General features: G+C 34.3%; 1 protein-coding gene across 2 annotated transcripts in view; it reads right to left on the bottom strand.

Moving 5' to 3' along the window:
• Nucleotides 1–26,286, bottom strand: part of LOC128863715 (protein teashirt) — a 30,505-nt gene extending 4,219 nt beyond the window's left edge. The window contains exons 1-2 of one of the 2 annotated variants that reach the window (XM_054103018.1): nucleotides 24,427–26,286; nucleotides 18,819–20,258 (exon numbers count right to left, since the gene is read on the bottom strand). In XM_054103018.1, the coding sequence (XP_053958993.1) occupies nucleotides 18,819–18,871 (53 nt within the window). In that variant the 5' untranslated portion in view covers nucleotides 18,872–20,258; nucleotides 24,427–26,286. The remainder of the gene's footprint in view (nucleotides 1–18,818; nucleotides 20,259–24,426) is intronic. The other variant, XM_054103017.1, reaches the window with a different exon arrangement.
• Nucleotides 26,287–26,589: the final 303 nt, after the last annotated feature.

Here is a 26,589-nt window from a genome sequence, read left to right as displayed (position 1 = left end):
TTTTGTCATTGTTTTGATTGACTTGTGACACGGTGTGTTGTCTTGATGAAACAAAATTTCTTTCTTTCGTTTATTTGCAATTTCGGCCTTCAAACGCTTCAGTAACGCTAAATAATATCCACTGTTGATGGCATTGCTCTTTTCAAGACAGTCGATGAATATTACACCACGCCCATCCCAAAATACTGAGACCATAATAATCCAGCCGATTGTTGTGCTTTCGAGCGCTTTGGACGAGGTTCACCAGTGACCGAGGCTTACTCAGATGGCGATCGTTTTTATTCCGGAGTGAAGTGATGGATCCACGTTTCATTCCTTTTTCGCATATCAATGCAAAAATTTCGATTTATTACGTTTAAACATGGCCAAACACTGCTCAGAATCATCAACATATTTTTGTTTTTAGTCAACAGTGCGCAAACGCGACACCCACTTTGAACATAGTCTTTTCATAGTCAAATCCTCATGCTATATAAATCCAATAAGTTTTCTTGATATCTTTGCGATGTCAGGTAACATACGCTCCCTCACTTTTCGATCTTTCAGCACGATTTTATGGATTTTTCTGAAGTTTTCTTGTGTTACCGTCTCATTTGGACGTCCGTTGAGTTGTGCATAATCGGTGTCTCTACGACCACGTTTGAAGTCAGTAAACCATCATTTTATTGTTGTTGCTGATGGAGCGGAGTCCTCATAACTTTTTTCAAGCCATTGTTGCGCTTGAGCGGCATGTTTTCACATCAAGAAGCAGTGTTAAATTAATACTCGTACAAGAAATTATTTTTGATTCATTGTTTTGAAGATAACAAAAGTAGCATCACTCTTAGCCCAACAACTCACGAACTACTGCATAGAATATCATGAAATTTTAACAGCTTTCTTTTTAAAATTAGTACTACCTGAAAGTCGAGTGTTCAGTGTAAAAACTCATTGGGTAAACACCCATTTGAATTTAGGTCCATTGATTCCCACTCCTGTTCTACCATCTTCTAATTTCGACCCATCAATAAACCATATCTGGGAGACAGGCTTGGAAGTGATAGAATAATTTCTCTAGGCCGTAGATTCATTAATAAGAACTTGAAAGTTCACGAAGAGAATGGGTTTTAGCTTAAATTGGTGTCCTTGCGAGGACCCACTTAGACAAACAATTGAAAATGTAACCGTTGTGTTACCATAAACGCAGAAGGCAAAAAGGAGAATGGAAGGAACCAGACAGGTGGAAGAAAAGGAAGAAGGGGCTTTGGATTAGAGGATAACGACCAACAGTGGTGATTTAAGCCTATAAAAAATAGGATTATCTTGCGAGTCTTCTAAGATCTTTAAATGTCATTTCATATTCCCACTTTTTAGATCGGAGATGCCTTTTCATTTTTAAGCGCTCAAACAAGTTCCGTCTTTAATTAAAATGGGACAGCATTCCCCAATGTTTGAGTAAGAATTTAATTTGAGTTAGACCTACCTTCGACAAGCTCTTCAACAAAAGTATACCGTCAAGAAGGACGTGGAAGACACCAAGGCCATGTAGAAGGGGAGGAACTAAATTTTTATCCAGATGGTTTCGAGCTAGACGATAAGGTTGGCTATGGAGTATTTTCGAAGGAATTAGGACAGGAACTATATATCCGACTACCAGACTACTGCAGCGTCTATCAGGCAGAGGTTCTAGCTATAAAACAAGTGGCTGAATATCTAAATACGCATGCCGTAACAAAAACGACTGTAAATATATCCACGCATAGCCAGGCGGCCGTCAAATCAATGGAGGCAGTTATACTAAGACCAAAAGTTGCACAGGAATGCCGGGCAACCCTAAATGATATTAGTGACGTATTCAAGATCAGCCTTATTTGGGTTTCGGGGCACAGGAATATTAAGAGAAACTGTAAAGCCGATAAGCTAGCTAGGAAAGGTACTGTTCTACAACTTCGCAGTGACAAAAGTACCATTGGGATGCCTATGGTACGAGTAAATTACTAATGAAAATCAAAATTATCAAAGAAGCCAATAGGTCATGAGAAGATGAAGATGAAGATACGTGCATCATAGCTAGGCTACTATGGCCGCAAATAAACAACAAAAGGGCAAAGGAATTGCTAAGTCTCTTAAGACATGATATCTCGAAGGTCATGGCTTGTGTCACCGGTCATTGGCTATTTGGAAGGCATTCTTTGAGATATCTCCCATGAATATTGTAGAAGTTGTAGAGAGGCGGAAGATGAAGAAACAGTTGAGCACTTCCTCTGCAATTGTTCAGCCTTAGCTAAAATCAGAGCAGGTTGTCTAGATAAACACTTTTTCAATTCTCTTACTGAACTGTCTAATCCCCATAGACCAATCCTGCGCTTCATAAGAACCTCAAAATGGTTTCATAATTTTGCGCCACCGTGTTTTACAAACCACTATACCTAGGTACGCAATTATAATTATATCTTTTATCGTATTTGTTTAACTAGTTTTTTAACCAAATGTCACTAATTATTCATAAAATAATTAAAACTAAAAAAACGGGTTTGAATAAATTAAAAAAATTTGGAAAGAAAATTTTTTTTTTCCAAATTCTTTTTATTTCCAAATTTTATAAAATAATTTAAATTTTTTTTATTTCCAAATTTTTTGACCGATTTCTTTAACAAAATAATAACTTTTACTAAAATGAGTAAAGATGGGTTGTAATATTATTATTGTACGAAATAAATATTAAAAAAAAAATTATTTTTAAACTAAGTAGCAATTTGTGTTATCAATACTAAATTAAATTGAAAAACAGGTTCGCGTATAAATACGATTATTTATTTACCAATGAATTAAAAAAAAAAATCCATCAAAAAAAGATGTTTTACTGCCTAACTAATAATATTTCGAATCAAATAATCGATTTGAGTTTATTACTGAAGTGTTAATTTAAATCTGGTGTACTCATTTATTTGGGCGATAAGCTCGACGAAATCATTTAGTTGATTTCAACAGCATTTTATTGAAATTTATTAACCGTCACTCAGCATTTCGCGCTTTCACGAGCAAACAAATCAAAGAGTCACAAATCAAATGGTACGCAACGATACATGGACTCCGGTTGAGGTGGTGGGGCGCAGGTGAACCAGCGATTACGCACCACCACAAATCCATGAAGATGATAAGAAAAAAACGTAAAGTCAGACCACTAACCGGCGGACCAGCCGGCCACTTGGCAGCATAATGAATTTTCGAAGCGTAAAATCAAACACACAAATAGTATACAATATACTTATGGGCACATATACCTAAGTATGTATGTATGTGTGTATGTAGGTATATAGTGTACAATTTCAATACAAGTACAATAAAATGCTTCAAAAGCTGCGATTGCCTTTAGTTTGTTTGCCGATTGTTCGCTTTGTTTGACGAGCAAAAGTAGCGGAGTTCTGGCAAACACGTGCATACACATACATACAGGCATATATAAACGCCTAGATACATATACAAATGCCTGCATACATATATAAATACTTACACACATATAAAAATACATGCGCACGCACACACACGTCCATTTAGCGCACGCACACAAACCAGCTCACTAACTAACTGTAGCCATTTAATATTTGCTTCAACATTCAGCTGATTGCCTTGATTCGTTTGGCGTTGAAGAATGGCTTCGTTATTTACTGCTGTCGGCTGCGGTTTGCAACCCCTCTCATGCCATTGCCGCCCCTTTGCTCAACAACATCCAACCCCAGCCAGTGAGCCATTCATGCAGTTTGTGCGTGTGTCTCAAATGTCTTTCAGTCTTTCACTCGCTCAAATAATTATCCAGCTTAACTCATTCCAATGGCATAAATTTTCTTTCTATGTCAATCGAACTCGATCAAATCGATGAATTCGAGCAGCGTAGCCATAGTGCCGAGGAGCATCGTGTAAATTGTACGCGTCGCAGCTGGTATTTTCACGCTATTTAAATACTTTGCATAAATTATGAAAGCGAAATATGAGTATGGATTTAAAATGAGAGAACTGGAAAATTTATAAATAGAAGCATGCATGTACACATGTGTGTATATAGGCACATATGCATGAATAAACTCTTTCTTTTTTTGAGTAGGGGAAGCACGCGATCTAAATTTACGAGTTAAAATTTTAACGACGGTTTCTTTTGTGATAATGTTGATGGAACGCTTGAAATTTTCTTCGGCAAAGATAAATAAAACTTCGTTATATAAAATAAAAAAATTCTTTAGATAAAATGACAAGTTATTTGAAATTAATTAAATACGAAATTATATAATAGAAGGTGGCGCAAAATTAATCCTCCAATTTTATATTTGAATAACCAAAAAAAAGTTCTTTAGATAAAACGACAAGTTATTTGAAATTAATTCAGTACAAAATTATAATACAAGGTGGCGCAAAATTAATCATCCAATTTTGTTTTTGAATAACTAAATAAAAAACTTTAGATAAAATGATAAGTTATTTGAAATTAATTAAACACAAAATTATAATACAAGGTGGTGCAAAATTAATCATCCAATTTTATATTTGAATAACTAAATAAAAAAGTTCTTTCGATAAAATGACAAGTTCTTTGAAATTAATTAAGTACGAAATTGTAATACAAGGTGGCGCAAAATTAATCATCCAATTTCGTTTTTGAATAATTTTTTTACTAAATAAGAAAAAGTGATTTGAGCGATGGAAATCTTTATTTTGGCCTTTACGCGCTCCATTGCTTGTGTGTTTGTTCCGATAGGGTGATTAATTTTGTGCCACCTTGTACAATAGCCACTCGAATATGTGAATTAAAATAAAATATTTATTTTTGTTCATTATTCAATAACTATCTATATAGGATTTGTTATTTTCATGGCGCTCTCAAATGTTTTTTAGAAATTAACATCTTTTATATCTTTCAAATATCTCCCGCATGCTAACATGAAGATTCTTTTGAAAAAATGTTCGACTACTTTTAGGCATAATTGATGGTAGAAGTCGCCAATTTTCCCCAACTTTTACACTTTCAATGCTCGAATTGTGTCTGACTAATTCACAAAAACTCTATTTCTGATATGGGCTCATAGAAAAAGCGAAAGAAATTTTGATTATTTCCAATGTTTCTTTTACATCAGTAATTAACAGAGCTGATAATGTGTTAATTGAATTTTGAAAAGAAGAGAAAGAGACGATTTCGCACCTTTAATGCCAATGTCCGGCTCTATACAGACGTAGATTTACTATTTTAGGTAGACAGTTTTTTAATGAATTGGAAAGTCTCAGTACTGTGGAAATCAGGAATCTTCTAAAAAATTTAAAAACCACACATTGAGTTTAGAAGAGATAGAGACAAGTTCCCCACGCAGCATCACAACCCCCTATGAGCCTGCGTGAGTTCCATAGTAGACAACCGCTTCAACCTGAGCTAACCTGTCCAGGTCCAGTTGTTGGTCTGCCAGTACTTTTTCTATCCCCGAAGAACCAGTTTGTTGAAATTGAATTTGAATTGTCGACTTATTTGGACTCATCATCGTGATGTTTGCATACAAACTGTGACTGAAGTAACGAAGCGATTTGCCATAGCTCACAAACAGCGAATAAAAAATCATATCAACGATGCAGCATTCAGCTTTCATCGACTGAATTCTTCTCGTCAAAGAAGTTTAAAACGCACAACGGCAGAGCGAATAGCGATTATATTGTAAAATGTTTCTTAAAACTAGTTAAATTATCAAATGAAAATTGCTTGCAAAAACAAAAATTAAAAAAGTCGCCATATTATTTTCACTAACAAAATTTCGAATTTCGGCATGCGTTGTTTTCATCCACCATTTCGACCCTTTTTATAGAATACATGGGCTGAACAGTCTCGGCCTAACACATAGATGGCACTAGTTTTATTGCATTCAGCTCTTTTTCAGGGTGCCGCGTTTGCTCACTGTTGACCAAAAACAAGACAACGCACAAGTCAATTGAAACAATGGCAAAACTACATGAACTGAATTTCGAGTTGCCCCCACATCCACCGTTTCGCCAGATTTGACTCCCAGCGACTACTGGCTGTTCGCAGATCAAAAAAAATCTTGCCGGTACGAAATTTCGCTCGAATGAAGAGGTTATCGCTGAAAATTAGGCCTATTTTGAGGCAAAAGATAAATCGTTCTACGAAAGTGCTATTGAAATGTTAGAGCGACGCTGGAATGATTGCATTGTTCTTGATGAAAATTACGTTCATGAATAAAGCAAATTTTGAACCACAAAAACGAGTTTTCTTTGTTAGGCCCGGAACTATTCAGCCCATGTATTAAGTTTCAATCATGTTAACGTGTTGTTCTATCGGCTAAGTGTCCATTATTAAATGCGTACATTTGTTTACTTGCCAAATGCCAAATATGTCCTAAACAGCGCACTGACATCTTAGCGTCACTTTTGAAGGAGTCTATATTTGGTCCAGTTCCATGCATTTTTGAGTTACATTACGATTATTTTTTAAATATAAGTATATATATAAATCTAAATAAAACAAAAAATATTGCGGAAAAAATATGTACGTATGTAGATATGTATTTTTATAGAAATCGTTACCAAGTGTTTTAAAGGGTGGTTAAGTTTTAAGGGCCGGTGTTGGTTTTGAATAAAGTACAATTTTTTTTATAAAATTATTGTTATTTCTCTTTATTATGATAATATTGGTATAGCTCAATTACGTGTGGAACAAAATATTGGCCAAATGGCTGCCGAGGTCTCGGCGGCACACCTCCATCCGATGGTCCAAATTTTCGATGACGCTAAGGCATAATTGAGGTTCTAAGCCGTTAATGTGCAGAATTAACTCATCCTTTAGTTCTTGAATTGTTGCTGGCTTATCGACGTTCACCTTTTCTTCCAAATAACCCCAAAGAAAGAAGTCTAACGGTGTCAAATCACATGATCTTGGCGGCCAATTGACATCGCTGCGACGTGAGATTATTCGGCCACCAAATTTTTCGCGCAAAAGAGCCATAGTTTCGTTAGCTGTGTGACAAGTGGCACCATCTTGTTGAAACCACATATCGTCCGCATCCATATCTTCCAATTCGGGCCATAAAAAGTTCGTTGTCATCTCACGATAGCGAACACTATTCACAGTAACTGCCTCACCGGCCTCATTTTGGAAAATATACGGCCCAATGATGCCGCCGGCCCATAAACCGCACCAAACAGTCACTCTTTGTGGGTGCACTGGTTTTGCGGCAAGCACTCTTGGAATTCCGCAATTCTGCTTATGGACGAATCCACTGAGGTGAAAAAGTGCCTCATCACTGAAGCTGATTTTCTTCACGAAGTGCGCGATATGCATTTTGATTTGAACGCCCGTTTTCATAATAAGCCTGAATAACTTTAACGCGTTGCTCGATTGTGTAGCTTTCGATGGTTCAAATTGAGTTAGTCTGATATTGCAAAATGTCAAGTGAAATGCAGAAAAAAGATCTTGACGTTTAGGTGTGGTTCACATTCAACATCGGCCCTTGAAATTTAACCACCCTTTATTACCAAAGTTGCAAATGTGTTCGCCCACACTACTGCAGATACAATCGCATGGCTGATACTCTACAGTATACAGCAAATATATATAAGAGGCATTTAGTGAGTCAATAAATTAAAAATTGAAAACTGACAAATACTTTTTTTATTTTTATTTATTTTTTTTTTGTCTTGTAAGAATTATTGAACACTGCATTCATGCGAAACAATTAACTTAGACGTACTTATCTACATCGACATAATACTTTTGTAATTAATTGACTTGACTATTGCAAATATGTGTAACAATTATTTGAACTTGAAGCTAAATAATAAATCTACGCCGCTCAACTTGACTCGCCACCAACAGCACAGACACACACACATACATACATACGCACACTTTTTAATAAGGCGAGTGTAATATTGAACAAACAGACGAATGTTTAATGCCAAGGAAATATACGTAAAAACAAGCCAGCAACTTTAATGCTTTACATTAGTTTTACTAAACATTTAATACATATTTTTAATGTACTCGTACACCATAGCCAATAATAATTTTTTCCAATTTATTTGATTTAGTTGCTTACGAGTAACGAATGCATTGAAACATGATTTGCGAGGAGATCACAAAGCGCTGATAAATAATTGATTAGAACAAGAAATGACAGGGAGAGTCGCATAGCAAACATTAAGCGACTGGTCATTGGGTGTTGAGCAGACATAAAAATATATGTGTCCGGTGGATGTAATGAATTAGTTGGAGACAATTTAATGTGACGCTGGCACTCATACAAACTCAATGTCGGCCGAATGCCGTGCTGAATATTTGTAAGTAACTAAGCCAGCAGTGAGTAGTGAATGAAGTCGGATGTGAAATGGGAAGAGACATATGGAAAAAAAAGAATGAGATTGATAAAAAAGCCTAAAGTTTTTTCCCTACTATTTTAGAAGGTTGTTGTTTAGTTATGTAGCTTTTGCTCATTACTAGGTGGTGCACTCGTTTTTTCGCGCATACTAAATTGTTGAACATTTTCAGTGTAACCATTAATTTTGTATTGAAAGGAAATGAGTGGAAAAAATTTCAGTTTTTCTCAACATGAAAATGAAGTAGTAAAATTTATGAGCTTAGCTTCCTCAGGGTTGGGCATAGTGCATTTAAATAATTAATGCAACAAGCGGATAGTGAAAACATTGAAAAACTGAAGATTTAGTGATAAGGAAACCCTCATTTTAACTACCACTAAAAAATTAGTGGTGATGCAAAATGCGCAACCCTGAGCTTCCTCTATGAATTGTCACCTTTGATTGGGAATCTGGGTAATTCAAAGGTGCCCTTTGGTTTTGTTTTTGTTGAAAAAAGAGCACAACAACACACTTGATGTATTGATCCGTCTATAATTTGTGTATACATACATACATATGCAGCGGGTAAAGACAAAAAAAGAGGACTTTTTTAAAAACGTTCTAAAAAGAATTGATTTTATTTATTCACAAAAAGTTTGCAATAAAATTATTTGCTAGCGTAGAACAATAAGATAGCACTAATGAATTTATAATTGAAAAAGTGCTTGGCGGCGCCTTGTGGAGATACCTTCGGATGAACACTAGACAGCATTTTTGTCTATTTTACAAACTCAAGCACAGATTTGTTTTTGTGGTAAAAAAGAAGCGGCAAAGTAAAGGAAGCGAGGAATGGAGAAAGAAATACATGGAAAATGTTATGAAGTTTTACATCTGCAATAAGGAGAATTAGTTTTGGATTTATAAAGGGTTGTTAAATTTCATGGGCCGATGTTGAATGTGAACCACACCTAAACGTCAACGACACCGTTGGACTTCTTTCTTTGGGGTTATTTGAAAGAAAAGGTGTACGTCGATAAGCCAGAAACTCTTGAAGCTAAAGGATGAGATAATTCGGCACATTAACGGCACAGAACCTCAATTATGCCTCAGCGTCATCGAAAATTTGGACCATCGGATGGAGGTGTGTCGCGGCGGCCATTTGGCCGATATTTTGTTCCATACATAATTGAGTCATGCAAATATTATCATAAAAAAGAGTAGTGATAATAATTTTCTAAAACAATTGTATTTTATTCAAAGTCAACAACGGCCTTTAAAACTTAACTACCCTTTATTTATCTTTTTAATTAATTTATTGTATAATGCATAATTTATTTTTTATTTTAATTTTAATTAATTTTAAATGAAAATAAGATTATTTCCCAAATGACAGAAAAAATCATCTAATATCAATCGGACGAGAGAAATTAGTTTTATTAACAGTAAATCTTGTGCCTTATAGGAACTTTTTTTTCAAAATTAACAATATGGCGGCCTAAGGAAATATTTTTCAGATCTTCGAGAAAAAAATTGTTTAAAAAAAATCGAAATTTTTGATCCTTCGATCAGGCACGAGTTTTTTATGTTTTTCAAAAGCAGTATACATTTTATTGAAATCTACCAAGCATTTTTAAGTTGCAGTGATCACCAATTCAAAAACATAGTTTTGAGAAAAACGCATTTAGAGTTTTGCTATCGATTCGGAGCGCTCGAGCGACCATTGTTAATTGTTGAATAACTCGAAAAGTATTTGTCGGATTCACTTCAAATTTTCACACAATATTTTTAGGATATTATACTTTAAGAAAATAAAACAAAAATTGAAAATTCGGACTTTCCTCATTCCCTAACCTCCCAAAAGAAAAATAAATTATTTTTAAGTTGTTTAATTTTTATCTAATTTAATTTATTCTACAATATTAATATAAAAAAAATTTAGAGGGGCAAAAATTTACAAAATCGGCAAAAACCATTTTTCCTGAAAATTAAAAATAAAATTTTGTTCTTCACAATTTTTAGCTCTCCAATTGTCCTTGGCCACCGTAGTCGTTGGTGCGTGACTACTATTCGAAAGTGCACAGGTTCGAAAGACTTCGGGCACAAAAGACTAATTAATAGAAAAAAATTTTTCTGCTGGCGGAACCCCAGGCATGAAACACCAATTGATAGAAAAAGCTTTTTCGGATGACGGTTGCTCCTCGGCAGGCAATGGCAAACCTCCGATTATATATCTGCTGTGAAAAAGCTTCTAATAAGTAAAAAACGATATGTCGTTCGGTGGCGGCCTAAAAATGTAGGTCTCCCCATTTGTGGAAAGACATCGGGATGCATATCACAAATGAGAGGAAAAGCCCCGCCAAACACCGAAAAAAAGAGTGTAAGGGCCAATTATACTTATCGGGTTTTTTTTAACTGCGTGCGAAGTATCGATAACTATGGTTTGGCAGATGAACTGTATTGGCAAACAGTATTAACATTTCTGTTCAGTCAGGGTTGGCAAGTTATCATGAACCGTTTCACGCCAGAGCAATGCCTCCAAATTGTGGGTGATTACTTTAAAAAGGGGCGGTGTTACTTCGTTGCCGTCTGAACCGTAGATGACTAGATGCAACACGCTCTAATTTTACGTGAGAATGTGCCCAAGAACTAGTTTGACTGACTACATTCAACTAACCTCACTTTACACATGTGGTTTTCATTTCTTTCGCCTCTCTCTCTCTGTCAAATCCCCTATGACGCAACAGCCATAGATACTCACACAATTTCGCTTCGGATGGTAAAATCTTGTAATCTGCCATTCTTGGGTATTCGGTCTATTCAAATCAACCAAGGCAAAGTTGCAATGCGATATTCAAACACATTTTCGCTGTATTTCGTTTAGTAAAAATCTTCTGAAAACCCCTAATGCCAGGTTATTAAGATGGTAAGCCTGAGATGTTTGAAGGCAGGTTATAAATGACAATTTCTGTGGTTGGTAGGGTCTGATTCTTACTTGGAGATTATGTTTTTAGACTGATATATCTTACGAGCTTACCTGGAAGTAAAAGTGCTCTGCATGCAAAGCTCACATTTCACTTGCTTGTGAATCAATCAGTGAATATTTTGATTTTTGAATTTAACAAAATAATAGAAATGATAATAATGCTTCTCAATGCAGTTTTCCCCTTTTTTTCCACTTGCCTTCACTTATTATTTCTCTTCTATTCATTTGCTACGTTTTCACGCCGAAGCCACGCCCTGGGATGGCACAATCCTGTGCTAATGCTACTCTCGCTGCTGTAGACGAAGTACGCGTACACGAATTATCAGCGTCCGTCAGCTGCTTAACGTTAAGTATTCTCTTTCAAAAGCAGTGCCTCTCGCTTGTGTGAACAAAAGAAAAAGCTATTCACAGGGTTTCTATAGATCAACATTACTACCTCCACGTTCTTGCTGAACTCCATGAGGGTATAAGGAAAAACGCAAAAAACGGTGCTGTGGATAGGAACTACTCAGGGGTTCTCTACCAGATGTCAGCTTAATTCACATTGTCTGTTAAGAAGTTTTTAACCAAGTGCAGCATATATCTAACTATTTGCCTTATTCACCGATTTTTGTGACTTTTGCGCGACTTTTATAAGTTTTCGGAAATGAAATCGGTATCAGAAGGAGCAAAGTTTAAGTTCGTTGAAGCTGAGAGAGGGACAACGGAGACTCTCAACACTGATCCGAACTATGAAAAATTTGCACGAAGGAAGACATAGGAGCGATGTATATTGAAGGTGAACCAAGAAAATATTTATTAAAACAAAATAAAACATCTTACAACGACAGTCTCGTTGTTCAATAGCCACGCCTCTTATAGTTATTCCTCCTGGTTTCCACATAACATTTGTTAATTTAAAGAAAAGTAAACCTGCAAGGACTGAAAAACATCTGGAATCAATCCAATGCGAAAGACCAATTATGCAAGAACACAAAAATTTTACTCTATGATAAATGAATAATTTTGACTATAAGAAATAGTTTTGTTCACATTTTCTTAATAATTTAAAGAAATGGGAGATCTGTAATGTACTCACAAGATTTTTGTTAAACTTTCGACAAGGTTAGAGTGAATCTTGGTGAAGACCTGTACTCATATCTGCTTTGACAACTTCTAAATGCCCCGCCGTGATGTAAAAGCATCCACAGACTGCGAAGTTTGTAGCAGTGGCTTTAGTGGTACATTTTCTTGGAAAACCCATTGTCATGTGTGGTATGACTGAAATATCATTCTAAATATGATGAACCCAAAACATGAATCAAATGATTGGCACATGAATTTGTGATGCATCCAATGTTCTACTTTTGTCTATCTGATTTGGTCTACATTTATTTGTACAGTCAACTCATAACTCTTCACTGTGATATGAGCATCCGTTGAGATATTTTTTATAATATTATCAACTATACAATGATGGAATGTCTAAGGCATATGTATGTATGTGTGAATGCTTGTAAGTCAACTAAGAAGGAACAATTCTGCTCCTGTTCTGTTGGTTCTGATGAGACTGGTTTTGCATTCAATTATAATATTGGCATCTGAAGTGGCGCAATGCCATCCGCAGGATAACTGAGCCATAAACCTTATCAGCAAAACTAGTAACTAACCGGCATGTCGCTTAGTGGGCTAGTTTTGATGGAAAGAGTTGTGAATTGATAGATTGCAGTACATTGCGAGCAGCCTAAGTGGCCTTGAGAACAGAGTAGTATTTAAATGCTAATAGCGCGAAAACAGGCTATAAATAGTTGGAATGTTTTATTAAATATTTCCTGTATTTTTTCACGTGAAACAGTTTCATGCCGAATGGAAGACATAGTGTACTAATGTGTGTACGTTTGTATATGTTATATTAAAAGTATGTACATACACGCCAGCATTCACAAAGACTCTATGCCAACGCTGCTGGTCAATAAATTTTTGGATTGAACTACGCTTCAAATAAATGAAATCACCTTCCATAAATATTGCGAATTCTTGGTCTTTCGAATAAACCACTAATATATCAAAAATAATTCATTAATTTTTTCTTATTAATGTCTTTACCGATATGTACCACTGCAAGGGGCGAAAGCGAGAGGAAACATAAAAAGTGCTGAATGCTTCCGCGAGATGCATTCGATGAGTTATACTCGTATTTAACGAAATATGCATTGATTCGGATTATTTTTCACAGTGACTTAAAAATAGCATTAAGCTTCAAGGAAAGTTCTATGGCAGTATTGTGTTTGCTGAATCCAGTTCATGCTACAAAGTTCCAAAATGCATGTTGAATGACACTACAACCAAAGGGAAAAATCGGAGCTGGCGGCCAAAAAAATTTTACCCAATACAGTATCGAATATAATCGCAAAGCGAGTACTTCAAAGATTCCATTCTAATGGTATGGATGTCTGAAAATATCGAAAAAATCATGGAAATCGTGGAGTCGGAACGGCATATGAGCACTTACTCCATTGCCCAGAAATTGAAGATTAGTCGGAAAACTAATAGAAACCATTGCCATAGAGATGATTATACTTGTATTATATAATATATTTCCCATGATTCCTAGAAGGAATAAAGTGTCTCTTTTGAGATAATTTAGTCATAATTAATTTTAATTTAGTTTTCATTTCATTGATTATTTAACAGTTTATTAGTACAAAAAAAAATCATTAACTGCCTTTTTATAATACAGCAAAGATTATAAGTAGAATAAAAATAAGAAGATGTACATGAATATGAATGAATCATCAAAGTAAAAGAAAATAGCTGTTGGGAACTTTTCACTTCGACTAATATTTTGCGAAAATTTATAAAATGGTGACACTGGAGTCGACATGAAGTATTCTCTGGCTTTGGGATGCATTTAGCAATGAAGTTGTCACACTTCGAGCATCATTCTTTAGTATTAAAAACTCACCGTTTCAATAAGATATGTATTTATTTATTAGAATTATTATATTATATAATATTGAAACTAAAACGAGAACGAGAATAAGTACTAGCGGCCTGGGTCTACTGCTCGATAGTTTGATAAAGGCGGTTGTTATTATTATCAAATCATATTAAATCATAGTAGTTAAGCTACAATATTTTAAAAAATTATTTAAAGCTGTCATATTGGTGAGAGAAACAGTAGCTGATAGAAGAGAAGGTTTGCTGAATCCGAAGTGTTTCTTTGTGATACTTTCTAGGGTGCGACAATCGTTTAAAAGATGGTCCGCTAATGGGTTTCTATTGCAAAACGAGCATTGTTGATGGGTACCTACTGGAAGGTTTGTGTGTGTGTTGGGTATGCTCTGTTCTGAGTCGCGCCTGCTGGCTTGTTAAATATCGAAGTGTATTGCTTGTGTAAAGCGACGTTTTCTTATGAATATATTCCTTATTATATCCTAATCTTATAACCTATGATCTAAGGAAGCAAAATTTGACTACTCGCTCGTGTTAACAGCTGGCAAAGCAACATGTGTTTTTGACGACACTCATATTAATGCATAATTATTTATAATATATTACAAAAGTATTTCTAAATATTTATAATAAATTATAAGCTGACGGCCTAGCCGCTAATGCTTTAAAATCATAGTGATTGTAACTAATTACTTTTCCAATTTTAAATAAAAAATAAAAAAAAATAAAAATATAAGAACAAATATATTTCAAGCAAAAGTTATCGAAATCCCTTTCACACAATGAATACCTCAAATAAATAGTTCAGAGAATTTTGCTTTGCAGTTTGTAGTTTTAATTATTTTCTATAAACCTTTGGTTTACTATGACAATTAACAAATCACAGGGGCAGCCACCAAGTGAGGTTGCTTTCAAGATAAAGAGCAGCTATTTCTCGCCTTGACAATTGTACCTCTCTCCCTCTCACATTAGCAACTATTAGGTGGCGCAAAATTAATCACACCATCGAAAGATTTGCAATTTTTGAAAATGGCTTCGTACGTCAATCACATTTGACTCTTGGGAGCTAGAAAGCGCAGTTTACAAACAGACAACAAATAAAGGGCGCAAAAGTAAAAATAAAGTTGTCCAGCACTAAAAATGTTTGTTTTTATTTAGTCAAAAGGTTATTCACAAAGAAAATGTGATGATAATTTTGCGCCACCTTGTATAATAATCTACATATGAATATATTTTAGCTATATGAAGATTTCCATCACTCAAAAACTTTTTTATTTATTTTTTATTTAGTAAAAAAGTTATTCAAAGACCAATTGGATGATTAATTTTGCGCCACCATGTATAATAACCTACATATGAATATATTTTAACTGCATAAAGATTTTCATCACCCAAAATATTTTTTATTTATTTTTTTATTTAGTAAAAAAGTTATTCAAAGACCAGTTGGATGATTAATTTTGTGCCACCTTGTATAATAACCTACATATGAATATATTTTAACTGCATAAAGATTTCCATAACGCAAAATATTTATTTTTTATTTTTTATTTAGTAAAAAAGTTATTCAAAGACCAATTGGATGATTAATTTTGCGCCACCTTGTAATATAATAACCTACATCTGAATATATTTTTGCTGCATAAAGATTTTCATCACGCAAAATATTTTTTTATTTATTTTTTATTCAATAAAAAAGTGATTCAAAGACCAATTGGATGATTAATTTTGCGCTACCTTGTATAATAATCTATATATGAATATATTTTAGCTGCAGATAGAAATGCGCTGATTAGGAGTCTCAACATTAGTAGTTACTCGTTACTTATCAATTTTTCCCAAGTATTTTGTTTTTGTAAAATGTCTGCATACTGGCTTATTGAGGCTGTGTAAAAACCTAGTCGCGTTGGCAAGGCAAGCTTGAACAGTTTTGTGATAGTGGTTACACCCTAGTAGGGTGTTCGATGTTCGCTAATTTTTTTTAACAAAAAGTGTAAACGGTTTTGAGTATTTTTATTCAGTTTAAATTTTCTACTAATTTCTTTAACTTTCTTTTCTACTAATTTTCTTTTTCTATTAATGCCACATTTTTCATCATTTAAAATAAAAAGGCCGCTCATAGTGGCAATTTTACCAATCGCCAACTAATTATTATTAGTATTCTTATTATTATTTGCTAAAGCGCCGACCATGGGCTGTTGTATCAGACTGTAGTGGAGTTGCGAAGTGGGCTCTACACTCTTCAAAAACTTTTTTGGTCGCTCTTTCGCTTTATTAATTTTAAGGATCCATATTTCACAGCCGTCCGTGAGAACTGGTCTTATTTTAGTTCTTTGCATGTGGAGCTTTTGTTCCTTGGATATCAATGAAGGCTTCACACGTTTGATATCGCCAAAGTATGATCTGTTAGCTGGCGGCCGCCGTAGCCGAATGGGTCGGTGAAAGCAAAATTAATAAAAAAAAAACATTTTTGTAATAGCGGTCGCCCCTCGGCAGGCAATGGCAAACCTCCGAGTGTATTTCTGCCATGAAAAAGCTCCTCATAAAAATATCTGCCGTTCGGAGTCGGCTTGAAACTGTAGGTCCCTCCATTTGTGGAACAACATCGAGACGCACACCACAAATAGGAGGAGGAGCTCGGCCAAACACCTAACAGAAGTGTACGCGCCAATTATTTATTTATTTTTTTTTATGCTCTGTTAGCGGCTTGAATACGTTCTTGTATTGATAATGACGGATCCTTATTTATGCTGAGGCGCAGTACCCTAAGTATTTAAATTCTTGCATGAGCTCAAAAATATAGCTTCCGATTCTAATGTGACTAGCATGAAAGGATCGTGTCGTGTATTAGAAAAAAACTGCAAGGTCGTAAAGAGCATCGACCAGGCGAGCAGATGCCCGACTAGAAATTTTGGTTAGGCGGTGATTAGGCGCAAATAAGGCAGACCGCATTCCAAATTTGCGCCTCATAAGGCAGCCAAACTAGGCCCAAGTCCCGAAAGGTATCGCCACACATCTGCCTCATTAGGCGCAGGTTCGAAAAACCGAACTTCGGTATTTCTCCGAATGCCCTTCTACAAATCAGTTAGGGATTGCAATTTATGCCTAAGTGAGACACTGCCACAGATTCTCGTGACCACAACTAAATTTGGTATTGTTCTGGCATGCCAATCTTTACCTTGCCTAACGTGGGCCTGGTAAGGTAATAGTGAGGCGTGCCTCCGTAAAGCCTGCCTAATTGGGGCCTAACTGATTCTTCGGCATGCCTCACTGTAATTCTAGTCGGGTGCCGCCTTCAAATAAGCATTAAACCAAAAAACCGTCCGCAGCGTCTGTTCAATAGTGGGCGGCTGACTTGTAGGAAGTGACTAACTTGGAAATGCTGCTCCCTTCAGCTAAATCTAAGTTGGCAGCCCCACACTGGGATTGACACACACTGGGTTAATAGCCTATAGCTCTTGAAATAAAGGGTGGTTAAGTTTCAAGGGCCGGTATTGATTTTGAATAAAAACAGTTTTTTTTTTAAATTATTGTCATTTCTCTTTATTATGATAATATTGGTATGGCTCAATTATGCGTGGAATAAAATATCGGCCAAATGACCGCCGCGATCTCTGCGGCACACCTCCATCCGATGGTCCAAATTTTCGATGACGCTGAGGCATAATTGAGGTTCTATGCCGTTTATGTGCCGAATTATCTCATCCTTTAGCTCTTGAATTGTTGCTGGCTTATCTACGTACACCTTTTCTTTCAAATAACCCCAAAGAAAGAAGTGCAACGGTGTCGTTGACGTTTATTTATTTATTTACTTATTTATTTATTTCATCAATTAAAGTATAACTTAAATAGATTACTAATATTAAAGCTTAAATATAATATATGGTAAACAATACTGTGAGAGACATTAGTCACAATTCAAAAAGTGTATCTCCAGATTAAGTCTTGATTTGAAAGTCTCGTGAGTTAGAGAATATATCCAAATGTTTGCATAATTGGTTATACTGTCTTATACAGCGTGCAAGCGGTTCATTTCGACTAAAATTGGTCTTGTGATAAGGTAAATGGAACATATTGCTGAGTCTTAGGCTTAGTCTTAGTTGTGGTTCACATTCAACATCGGCCCTTGAAATTTAACCACCCTTTATAATTGCTGCTGGATACTCAACTAATAGTTTAGCAAACTAACGAAAAGTGAGGAAAGACCTTCATTGTTTTGAAAGAAATTGTGTTAATAAAGACTTTTTGATTCAAGCCGAAGGCGCTGGCAGTCAGTGCTCCTTATTTCGTGTAGAAATAATTAATTTTTTGTCTTTTTTTTATAAAGTCGCGTTTGCGGGGCAGTTCAAAATATATTTCTATACTAAATTTATTAAAAAGAATATCGCGTTACAAAATATTTACTAAGGCAGTGCTGCTTCTGCTTTGTTCAATGCTGCATGCGGTTCTCCTCTTTTTTCAAACTCCCTTTAGTAACATTTGCCACTGGGCAGGAGTACTTTAATGCTACCTATTTCCTTACTTATTAATTTATTTAATTAATTTTCTTATTTTTATTACAAATTTTCTTTGAACTTACCCAGCATTTAGCGCCTGCCGGTATATCTCAAGCATGAGCGCTTCGTGCAACATTTTTATATTTTGCTGAATTTTGGCGGTATATTGAAGACAAATTTTATGCCGGAAAACACTGATTTTTCGCTTGTTGGCAAAATTTGCTTTTCAACTTAAGGTTTATTTTTTCTTCGGTTTGGATTTTTTTTTTTACTTTTCAATACTTGAAATTTAACAATTTGGCTCTTGGCGGAGAATTTCGTGGAGGGGTTGTTGATTCGAAAATTGTTTTTTTTTGTTTTGTTTTTGTTGTTATCTGTATATGTGCTGGCCTTTAGTTACTCAACTGATTTTAATTGATTTCTAATTTTTTTAATCACTAAACAGTACGCAAATAATTTTGTTTTTCGTCTATGATTTTGATTTTTGAATTTTTTGTTGTAAGTGTATTTTTTGGAGTGTTATTAAATTTGTAGTTGTATTTATTTGTGTGAGCTATTTATTTTTTGTTTAGCCGCTTATTTCACTTTAAACGTATACGCTTTTGATTTTCGAGTTATTTTCTTTGTAATATTTGTTATTTGCTTAATTTTTTTTAGTTAATTTTTTGTTTGTGTATTTGTTTTTTTTTTGTGTTTTTAAAGTTAAGAAATATAATATGCTTAAAATTTTAATTTTTACGCAAATTTTTTTGTTTAAATTTTTTCTTTAATGTATTTAAAATAGTTTTTTTTTCTACAAAACGTTATTTGTTGTTGTAGTAAGTGTAGATTTTAATTAGCTTAGGTAGTTTTAGGTAAATTTTTTAATATTTTTATTTAATTAAATTAATTAATTGCATTGATTCGTATACATTGGGTTGGTTGTTTGTGTTTTAAGGTTTGTTTTTGTATACTACATTTAGGTTTTGTTTTTGCCTTCAAACGTCGCTGAGTTTTGCGTTTAATGAGCAAATTTTAATTATATGATTTTTTGTGTTTTTTTCTCCAATATTTTTTTCATAAATATTTTTGCACTATTTTTAATTAATTTGAAATTTTCTTTGACTCGAAAATAAATTTTACTTAATTAGCTGTTAATATTTTTATTTTTGTTTTTTTATTATTGTTGTTGCATTTACGTATACTTTGTTGAACAGGTTTTGCAGTTTTGTTGTAGTTTTTATTTTTATTTTTATTTTCTTATTTTTGCTTTTTAATTTTATTTCTATTACTAGCTTTTGGAGGCGTTTCTCTGCTGCTGCCTTCCGCTTTTTACGTCCTCCACGCGCGGCGCTTCAGTACAGTTTTCCTAATTTTATTTATTTATTTTTATTTATTATTATTTTTTAGTTAAATTTGCATTTATCAGTCTTTAGTGTTCACTTCAACTCGCTGCAAAATTCACATTTGTAGAGTTACTTGTTGTTGTTGTTGCTGCTGGCGCATGAAGCTTGACATCCGAATGGCCTGCCTTCTTTCCAATACTTGAAGAAAAAATATCGTAGAAAATTAAATTAAAATTTATGCACTTAACTTTACGCGCCGCTTGACTAGATATGAATTTGCACTATTGCTACTGTTTTGTAGTTGTTTTTGTTTTTTTGTTTTACTTTCAAATTGCTGCTGCTGTTTTAAATGCCGAACGTCGAAGAAATGCGCCGCCTTGCTGATGGGTTTGAATTTTTGTTTTTTTTATTCAATAAAATTAATTTTTGTAAATTAAATTAAATTTCTTATCACACTTTGCGAGTTTCCTTTGCTGCGGCAGAAGCGCGTGAATTATTAGTATTATTTTATATTTTTTTTAGTTCACTTTATTGTTCCACAATTTTGTTGTAAATTTCTAGTTGTTTTTGTTGTCTTTCAAACTTTGATTCAACGAAAATTCTGAGTGTACGTCGCGTATCGCGTTCAAGCGCTACTAAACGTTTCTGTCGTTGTCCGTTTGAGAGTCGAACAGCGAATGTCGTCACGTCGTCTTCACGCTACGCTCCGTGCCTGCTTGCCTGATTGTGTCAGCCAGCTAACAGAGTAATATGGTACTGTTGCTGTTGCTGCTGCTGCTGCTACCGCTGCTGTTTGGCCGAGTGATGATGCGAATAGTCTACGACTGACTACTTCAATGACTGCGCTTACACTGCGTGTAGTGTGCGTGACGTTGCGCAGCGCAGCACGACGCGACGCGACATTGCGTCGCTCCTCATCATATCTTGATGGAGAAGAGCAGTGAATGTGATGGCAGCTAACACTCGTGGCTCAGTTTAGCTCATCGTGGTCGTCAATATAGCCGGTTAGGTCCGATTGTCATTGTCGCCGTCGCTGTCGCAGTCATCGTAGTTGGAGCATACGCGTTCGCTCATTTAACGACGCTCCAACACCACTATGGCCAATATCGTACATATGTTTGGGTGGAGGGAGTTTGTGTGTGCACAAAAATGTCAAACTGATTCACTCAGAAACGGCGGAGACAGCGCAGACAATAGCAGAGTAATAAACAGCGAGAATTTTTGTGATTGATCCCAGCAAAACAGATGCAGTAACAACAATAAGCAAATGAGCAGCAACATGCGTTGAAGCAAGAAATGGTAACGCATTTATGTTTATTTTTGTACGTGGGGAAGTGAGCGCACAGTGGAGAATTTTACTTTTGTTGCTTTCTCTATTCATTATGGCAGTTGAGGAGGCAAACGCAAAGGAGAGTACACTTTGTTTTTTCTTTTTTTTTTTTTTTGAATATTGTCATATGAATGGGACCAGTTAGATGCGTGAAATCGTTGGCTCTACTAGTAAATGTGTGTGAATTTTTGAGTACGAAAAATACTAAAACAAATTGAAGCAGCAACAACAGCTCGTACAACAGAATCAAACAAATGCTTAGCAATGAATTTGTACGTTTGCTTGTTTGTTATTGTTATTTAGTAGCTGGTGTTATGAATGTCGCATATTTCGGTTTAGCTGCTTCCGTGCAAGCGCAGCTGGTCGAATGTTCATGACTTCTATATATGTACATACATACATACATACATATGTAGCTTCGCTCAGCTGAGATGCCATTCATTTGGCGCTTATCTAGGTAGTGTTGTGTAGTTGTAAGTGTTGTAAGGTTGTTGTTCTTGCGGTTAGTGTTAATGTTGTAATTGTTACTGTTGCTGTCAAAGGTAGTAGGCGCGCGTTTCGGGGTGGGTATTTTGTTGGGTCAGCTAAGCGTTCAATTAAAATAAGCGCAGGTCACGCGTTGACTCTTTTGGCCAAGCGAGCAGACGGCAGGTCGGCGAGGTGCACATTTCGCATTTTCGAATGTTAATTTTTCTGTTTTCAATTTTTGCTGTGTAGGTTGCAATTATTTATTTATTTTTAATTGTTTATTTTATTAGTTTAATTTCAGTTATTTCATTAGTTTAATATTAATTATTTTATTATTTAAGATTTGAATTAATTTATTTTTAAATATTTGAATTTTTTTATTTGTGCTTTAATTATTTTTTATTATTTATATTTTAAATATTTATATTTAAATAATTTTTTGTTTTTTAATATTTGAATTTTTTTTATTTGTGCTTTAATTATTTTTTATTATTTATATATTAATTATTTATTATTATTTATATTTAAATAATCTTTTATTTTTTACTATTTGATTTTTTATTATTTGTACTTTAATTATTTTTTATTATTTATATTTTAATTATTTATTATTATTTATATTTAAATAATTTTTTTATTTTTTACTATTTGAGGTTTTATTATTTGTACTTTAATTATTTTTTATTTTTTATATATTACTTTAATTATTTATTATTATTTATATTTAAATAATTTTTTATTTTTTAATATTCGAATTTTTATTACTTATGCTTTTGTTTAGTATTATTTATATTTTAATTTGTTTTTTTAATATTTGAATTTGTATTATTTATACTTGTTTTATTTTTTATTATTTATATTTTACATTTTTATTATTTCTATTTTAATTTTTATTATTATAATTTATATCTTTGTTTTTAATTTTAGTTCCTATTTTGAAATTTTTAATTGTTTTGAATACAATATTTTGAATTTTTATTTCATTTTATATTTTCATTTCTTTTAACTTTTCTTTTTATTTAAATATTAATTTCTAATTTTTGACTTATTTAAATTCAATATTTTAATTCTTAATATTTATATTTGGAGATATCTCTTAATTTTATATTTTAGTTTCTGATTTAAAATGTATATTCTTTGTATATATCCACATATTGTTTTTTATATTTTTTATTTATTATTTTTAGTAATACTCATTTCCTCATCTTTTAAGTATTAGCTTCTTATTTGGAAATTTTTAATTTAATTATATAAAAAATTTTAATTTTTCAGCTTTAGTGTTTTATTTTAGTTTTCAATTTCAACTTCTTCAGCTTATTTGTATTTTATTTATTATATTTATATTTTACATTTAAATTAAATAAGTTTTATTTATGGCTTTAAATTTTTTTAATTTAAAATTTTATATTTAATATCAAAATATTTATTTTTTAATAACAATTATTCTTCAATAAACATAACTCATTAATTTCAATCTTTTAAATTTTGTATAAATAATCGAATTTTTTAACTTAAGAACTTCTCTACAAGTTTTGTTTCTATAAGAATTTTAATTTTAGTACTTCATTTTAATTTTCCTCTCAACAAATTTTTTTTTTAAATATACCATGAATAAGAATGGCTCAATAATTATCAATAATTATCATAAATATTTTGTAGCTGTTTAATTTTATATATTTCTTCTTCTTAAATTTATATATTTTGTCAATTTCACGCTTTTCTAATTTATAATACCTAGTTTTTAATTATTATTTCATAATTTTTCATAGTTTTCATTTTAAATTCATTTTTTAGTATTATTCAAATTATTTATTTCATTATTAATAATTTGTTAATTAAATTTGTTCCAATCCATTTTTTTCATCAGTTCGTTCCGTTTCTGTTTATTTCATTTAAATTTCTTCCGCTTCGTTTTATTTCGTATTTTTCTATTTAACTCGCATCAATCCCTTGTGTCGATTTGAAGCCCACATCGCATTATTTTGGGTGCAAAATTTGAAGCGTAATGCATATTTTTTTATTTGTATTTAGCTTTTGATTTTTTAACAATAAATAAATAAACAAATTTCTCTTACTTTTCCGCTTACTTTAATGCTTAAATTTGATTTTTTGATTTTGGTTCAAATTGACATTTTTTGCCAGGAACTGATGCGTGTTAATTATTACTTTATTTGTTTTTAAAATTATGCCAATCCGATATATTTCAATCTATGTATATACTTTAATTTCAGAATTTTTCTGTTTATTTCGCATCTCTTCATTTCATTCAAATTTATTATTTTTTTTTATTTTTCTTTTATTTTATTATACTTTTCCCATTAATTTAATTTAATTTCTAATTTATTTTATTGAATTTTAATACACAGTAATTTTAATTAATTTTTGTAGAAAAATTCTTTTTCATTTAATTTCGGTTGCTTCCTTCACTCCTATTTCGAATTTTTAATCGCGCGCATTTGTTAAATTTTTTCCACAAATATTCACACTTCTGAATTTAACGCGTTCGGCATTCATTAAAAACAGCAGCCAAGCTTTGGGTAACAAATTTTCAAATATTTTCGCACTCACTCATTTACCGCATTGCGAATGCAACTTTAGCAAATTACCGTAATTTATCTTCCGTATGTTGATATAGCGACGGCATTTGAACATTTTTCGGACAAGCACTTTCAAATACGTCTCACAAAATGGCAACACGACGACGGCACTTCACGACACAACACAGCAACAAAAAAATCGACACACTCTACTCTCACGAATGGTGCGTCGCTGACTGCGCCTGCCGCCACTGACAGCTCCATACATTTGACATGATCGCTCACTGCAATACCAATTGACTGACCGACGTACCAATACTCTGGGCGAGCTCCCCTACACGCACACACGCAAATAAACATATGAACGCGCTCATAAACATGGTTGGTAAACCGCAATATTAAGAGAAGAGTTAGTAACGTAACATTTTGCAGTGCATTGAAGAGAGTTGGTATTTTGGTTACAGCGTGCTCAACATGTAACAACAAGCAGACGTGAAATTTATTCTTCTTGTCACATGCGCAGTCTCCATGCTCACCAACTCATGCTAGCGCGCTCTTATATACAGCTATTGTTCTTTCCCCGCTGCAGAAGCGCTCACGCGCTCAGCATGCGTCACTCAGTAAATTAATTTGCTCATCAATTTCATCTTGTCCATCAAATAGAGCTTTGCACGCGGTTACCACTCGTATATAACCGCATTTTGTGTGAGGGGAGAGCGTTGTTCGAAGTGCACACTTTGATTGTGTGTTGGTATGTGCGGTGAGAGCGCGCGCTCGGTTCATCTCTATGAACGATTGCACTTTTGACATGCCGCTGACGAAATGCACAACCTTGCGCGTTGTCTGTCTGTTCACCGGCTCACTGCTGCTTTATGCTGCTTATTGTTGTATTGTTGCTATTTTGCTTATTTGCTTTTGCACACAAATTTGCAACCGTAATTGGCATGAGTGAGAACGCTGCGCCAACGTAGTCTCGTGTGTGTTCTCTTGCTCTAATGGTGAAGCATCCAATTGAAGCGCTTAATGCTACCTCCAACCTCCATCATTTTTGTATGCTTGTTTTTTTTTTGTTTGATTATTTTTTTTTATCAATTTCTAATTTTGTTGTTTTGCAAACTCGCTTTGTTGCTCTTGATTTTTGAAATGTTTCCATCTCGCGCGTGCACCTCCGACAGATAAGTTAAATTTTATTCATACGTGCATTGCTGGGTGGCTCGTTGCGAATATGGTTTTGAATGTTTGTTCTTTTGTACTCAACCCTTGCATATTTTCAGACTTTTCACACACCTTCCACACGTGCATATTAACATTTCCATGCATATTGGTGTACATATTCATATGTATAACATACATACATATACACATACATATAGTATATGCCTCATAGGTGCTCATGTATCTTTACTCTTTTGGCGATGCCGTCACTCCCCCTGCTATTCGTACTCCTCCCTTATATGCATCTTTCATTTGCCTTTTCTTCAAATCTGGTTCGTCTTCGTCAACCATTGTACGAGCGCGCACGTCTCGTTGCTAGTCGCTCGTCGGCGCCGAGTCAACAGCGAGTCAGCGTTCCATCACAGCTCGTAAGATTTATGACAGTTTCAAACAAATTTCGCGCGCTCCTTTTCTCGCCAACATCAACTGCCACTCATTGTGCCCCAGCGCTGCTGAGCTGACATACTTTGTCTCTCTGTCTATCCATCCATCCATCGTATTGCAACCCATTGCTGCTTGTTATTGTTGCGCTGACTTCGCGTTGGGTGCGAGAGCGCGTGTGTGTGTGTGTGTTGATTTGAAACGCGCCCCCACCACCAACACCAATGCAACAGCTGTTGTCCTCATTGTGTGTATTGTTGTTGTTTGTGCTGCTACGCGTTGGGTGCCCACAATGACTGAGGATTGTACCGCGCACTGCCTAGCTGTGAGTTGTGCAGCACAAATGAAATGAGACGTGCACTGAAAATGAAATGCGAATGCCAAAGCAAGTGAGCAGCGAATGTGAAATGCTTTGCAATATTTATTATTTCATTCTCTTTGCTGTTGTTGGGCGCATTGCTGGATGCACTCTCGCGCCCAAAATGACATTTGTGAAAACTCAGCGCTGGGTGCGCTCCAATTACAATACAGTTCGCTATAGCGCGCTGCTTGCGCTCTTTCTCGCTCGCGCCTGTGCTCTCTCTCTCTCTCTCTATTT

This window comes from Anastrepha ludens, chromosome 5 (assembly GCF_028408465.1).
Source record: "Anastrepha ludens isolate Willacy chromosome 5, idAnaLude1.1, whole genome shotgun sequence".
Classification (NCBI taxonomy): Eukaryota; Metazoa; Arthropoda; class Insecta; order Diptera; family Tephritidae; genus Anastrepha; species Anastrepha ludens.
Note: the sequence above shows the minus strand (reverse complement) of the source record. Positions and strands in the feature narration are given on the sequence as shown.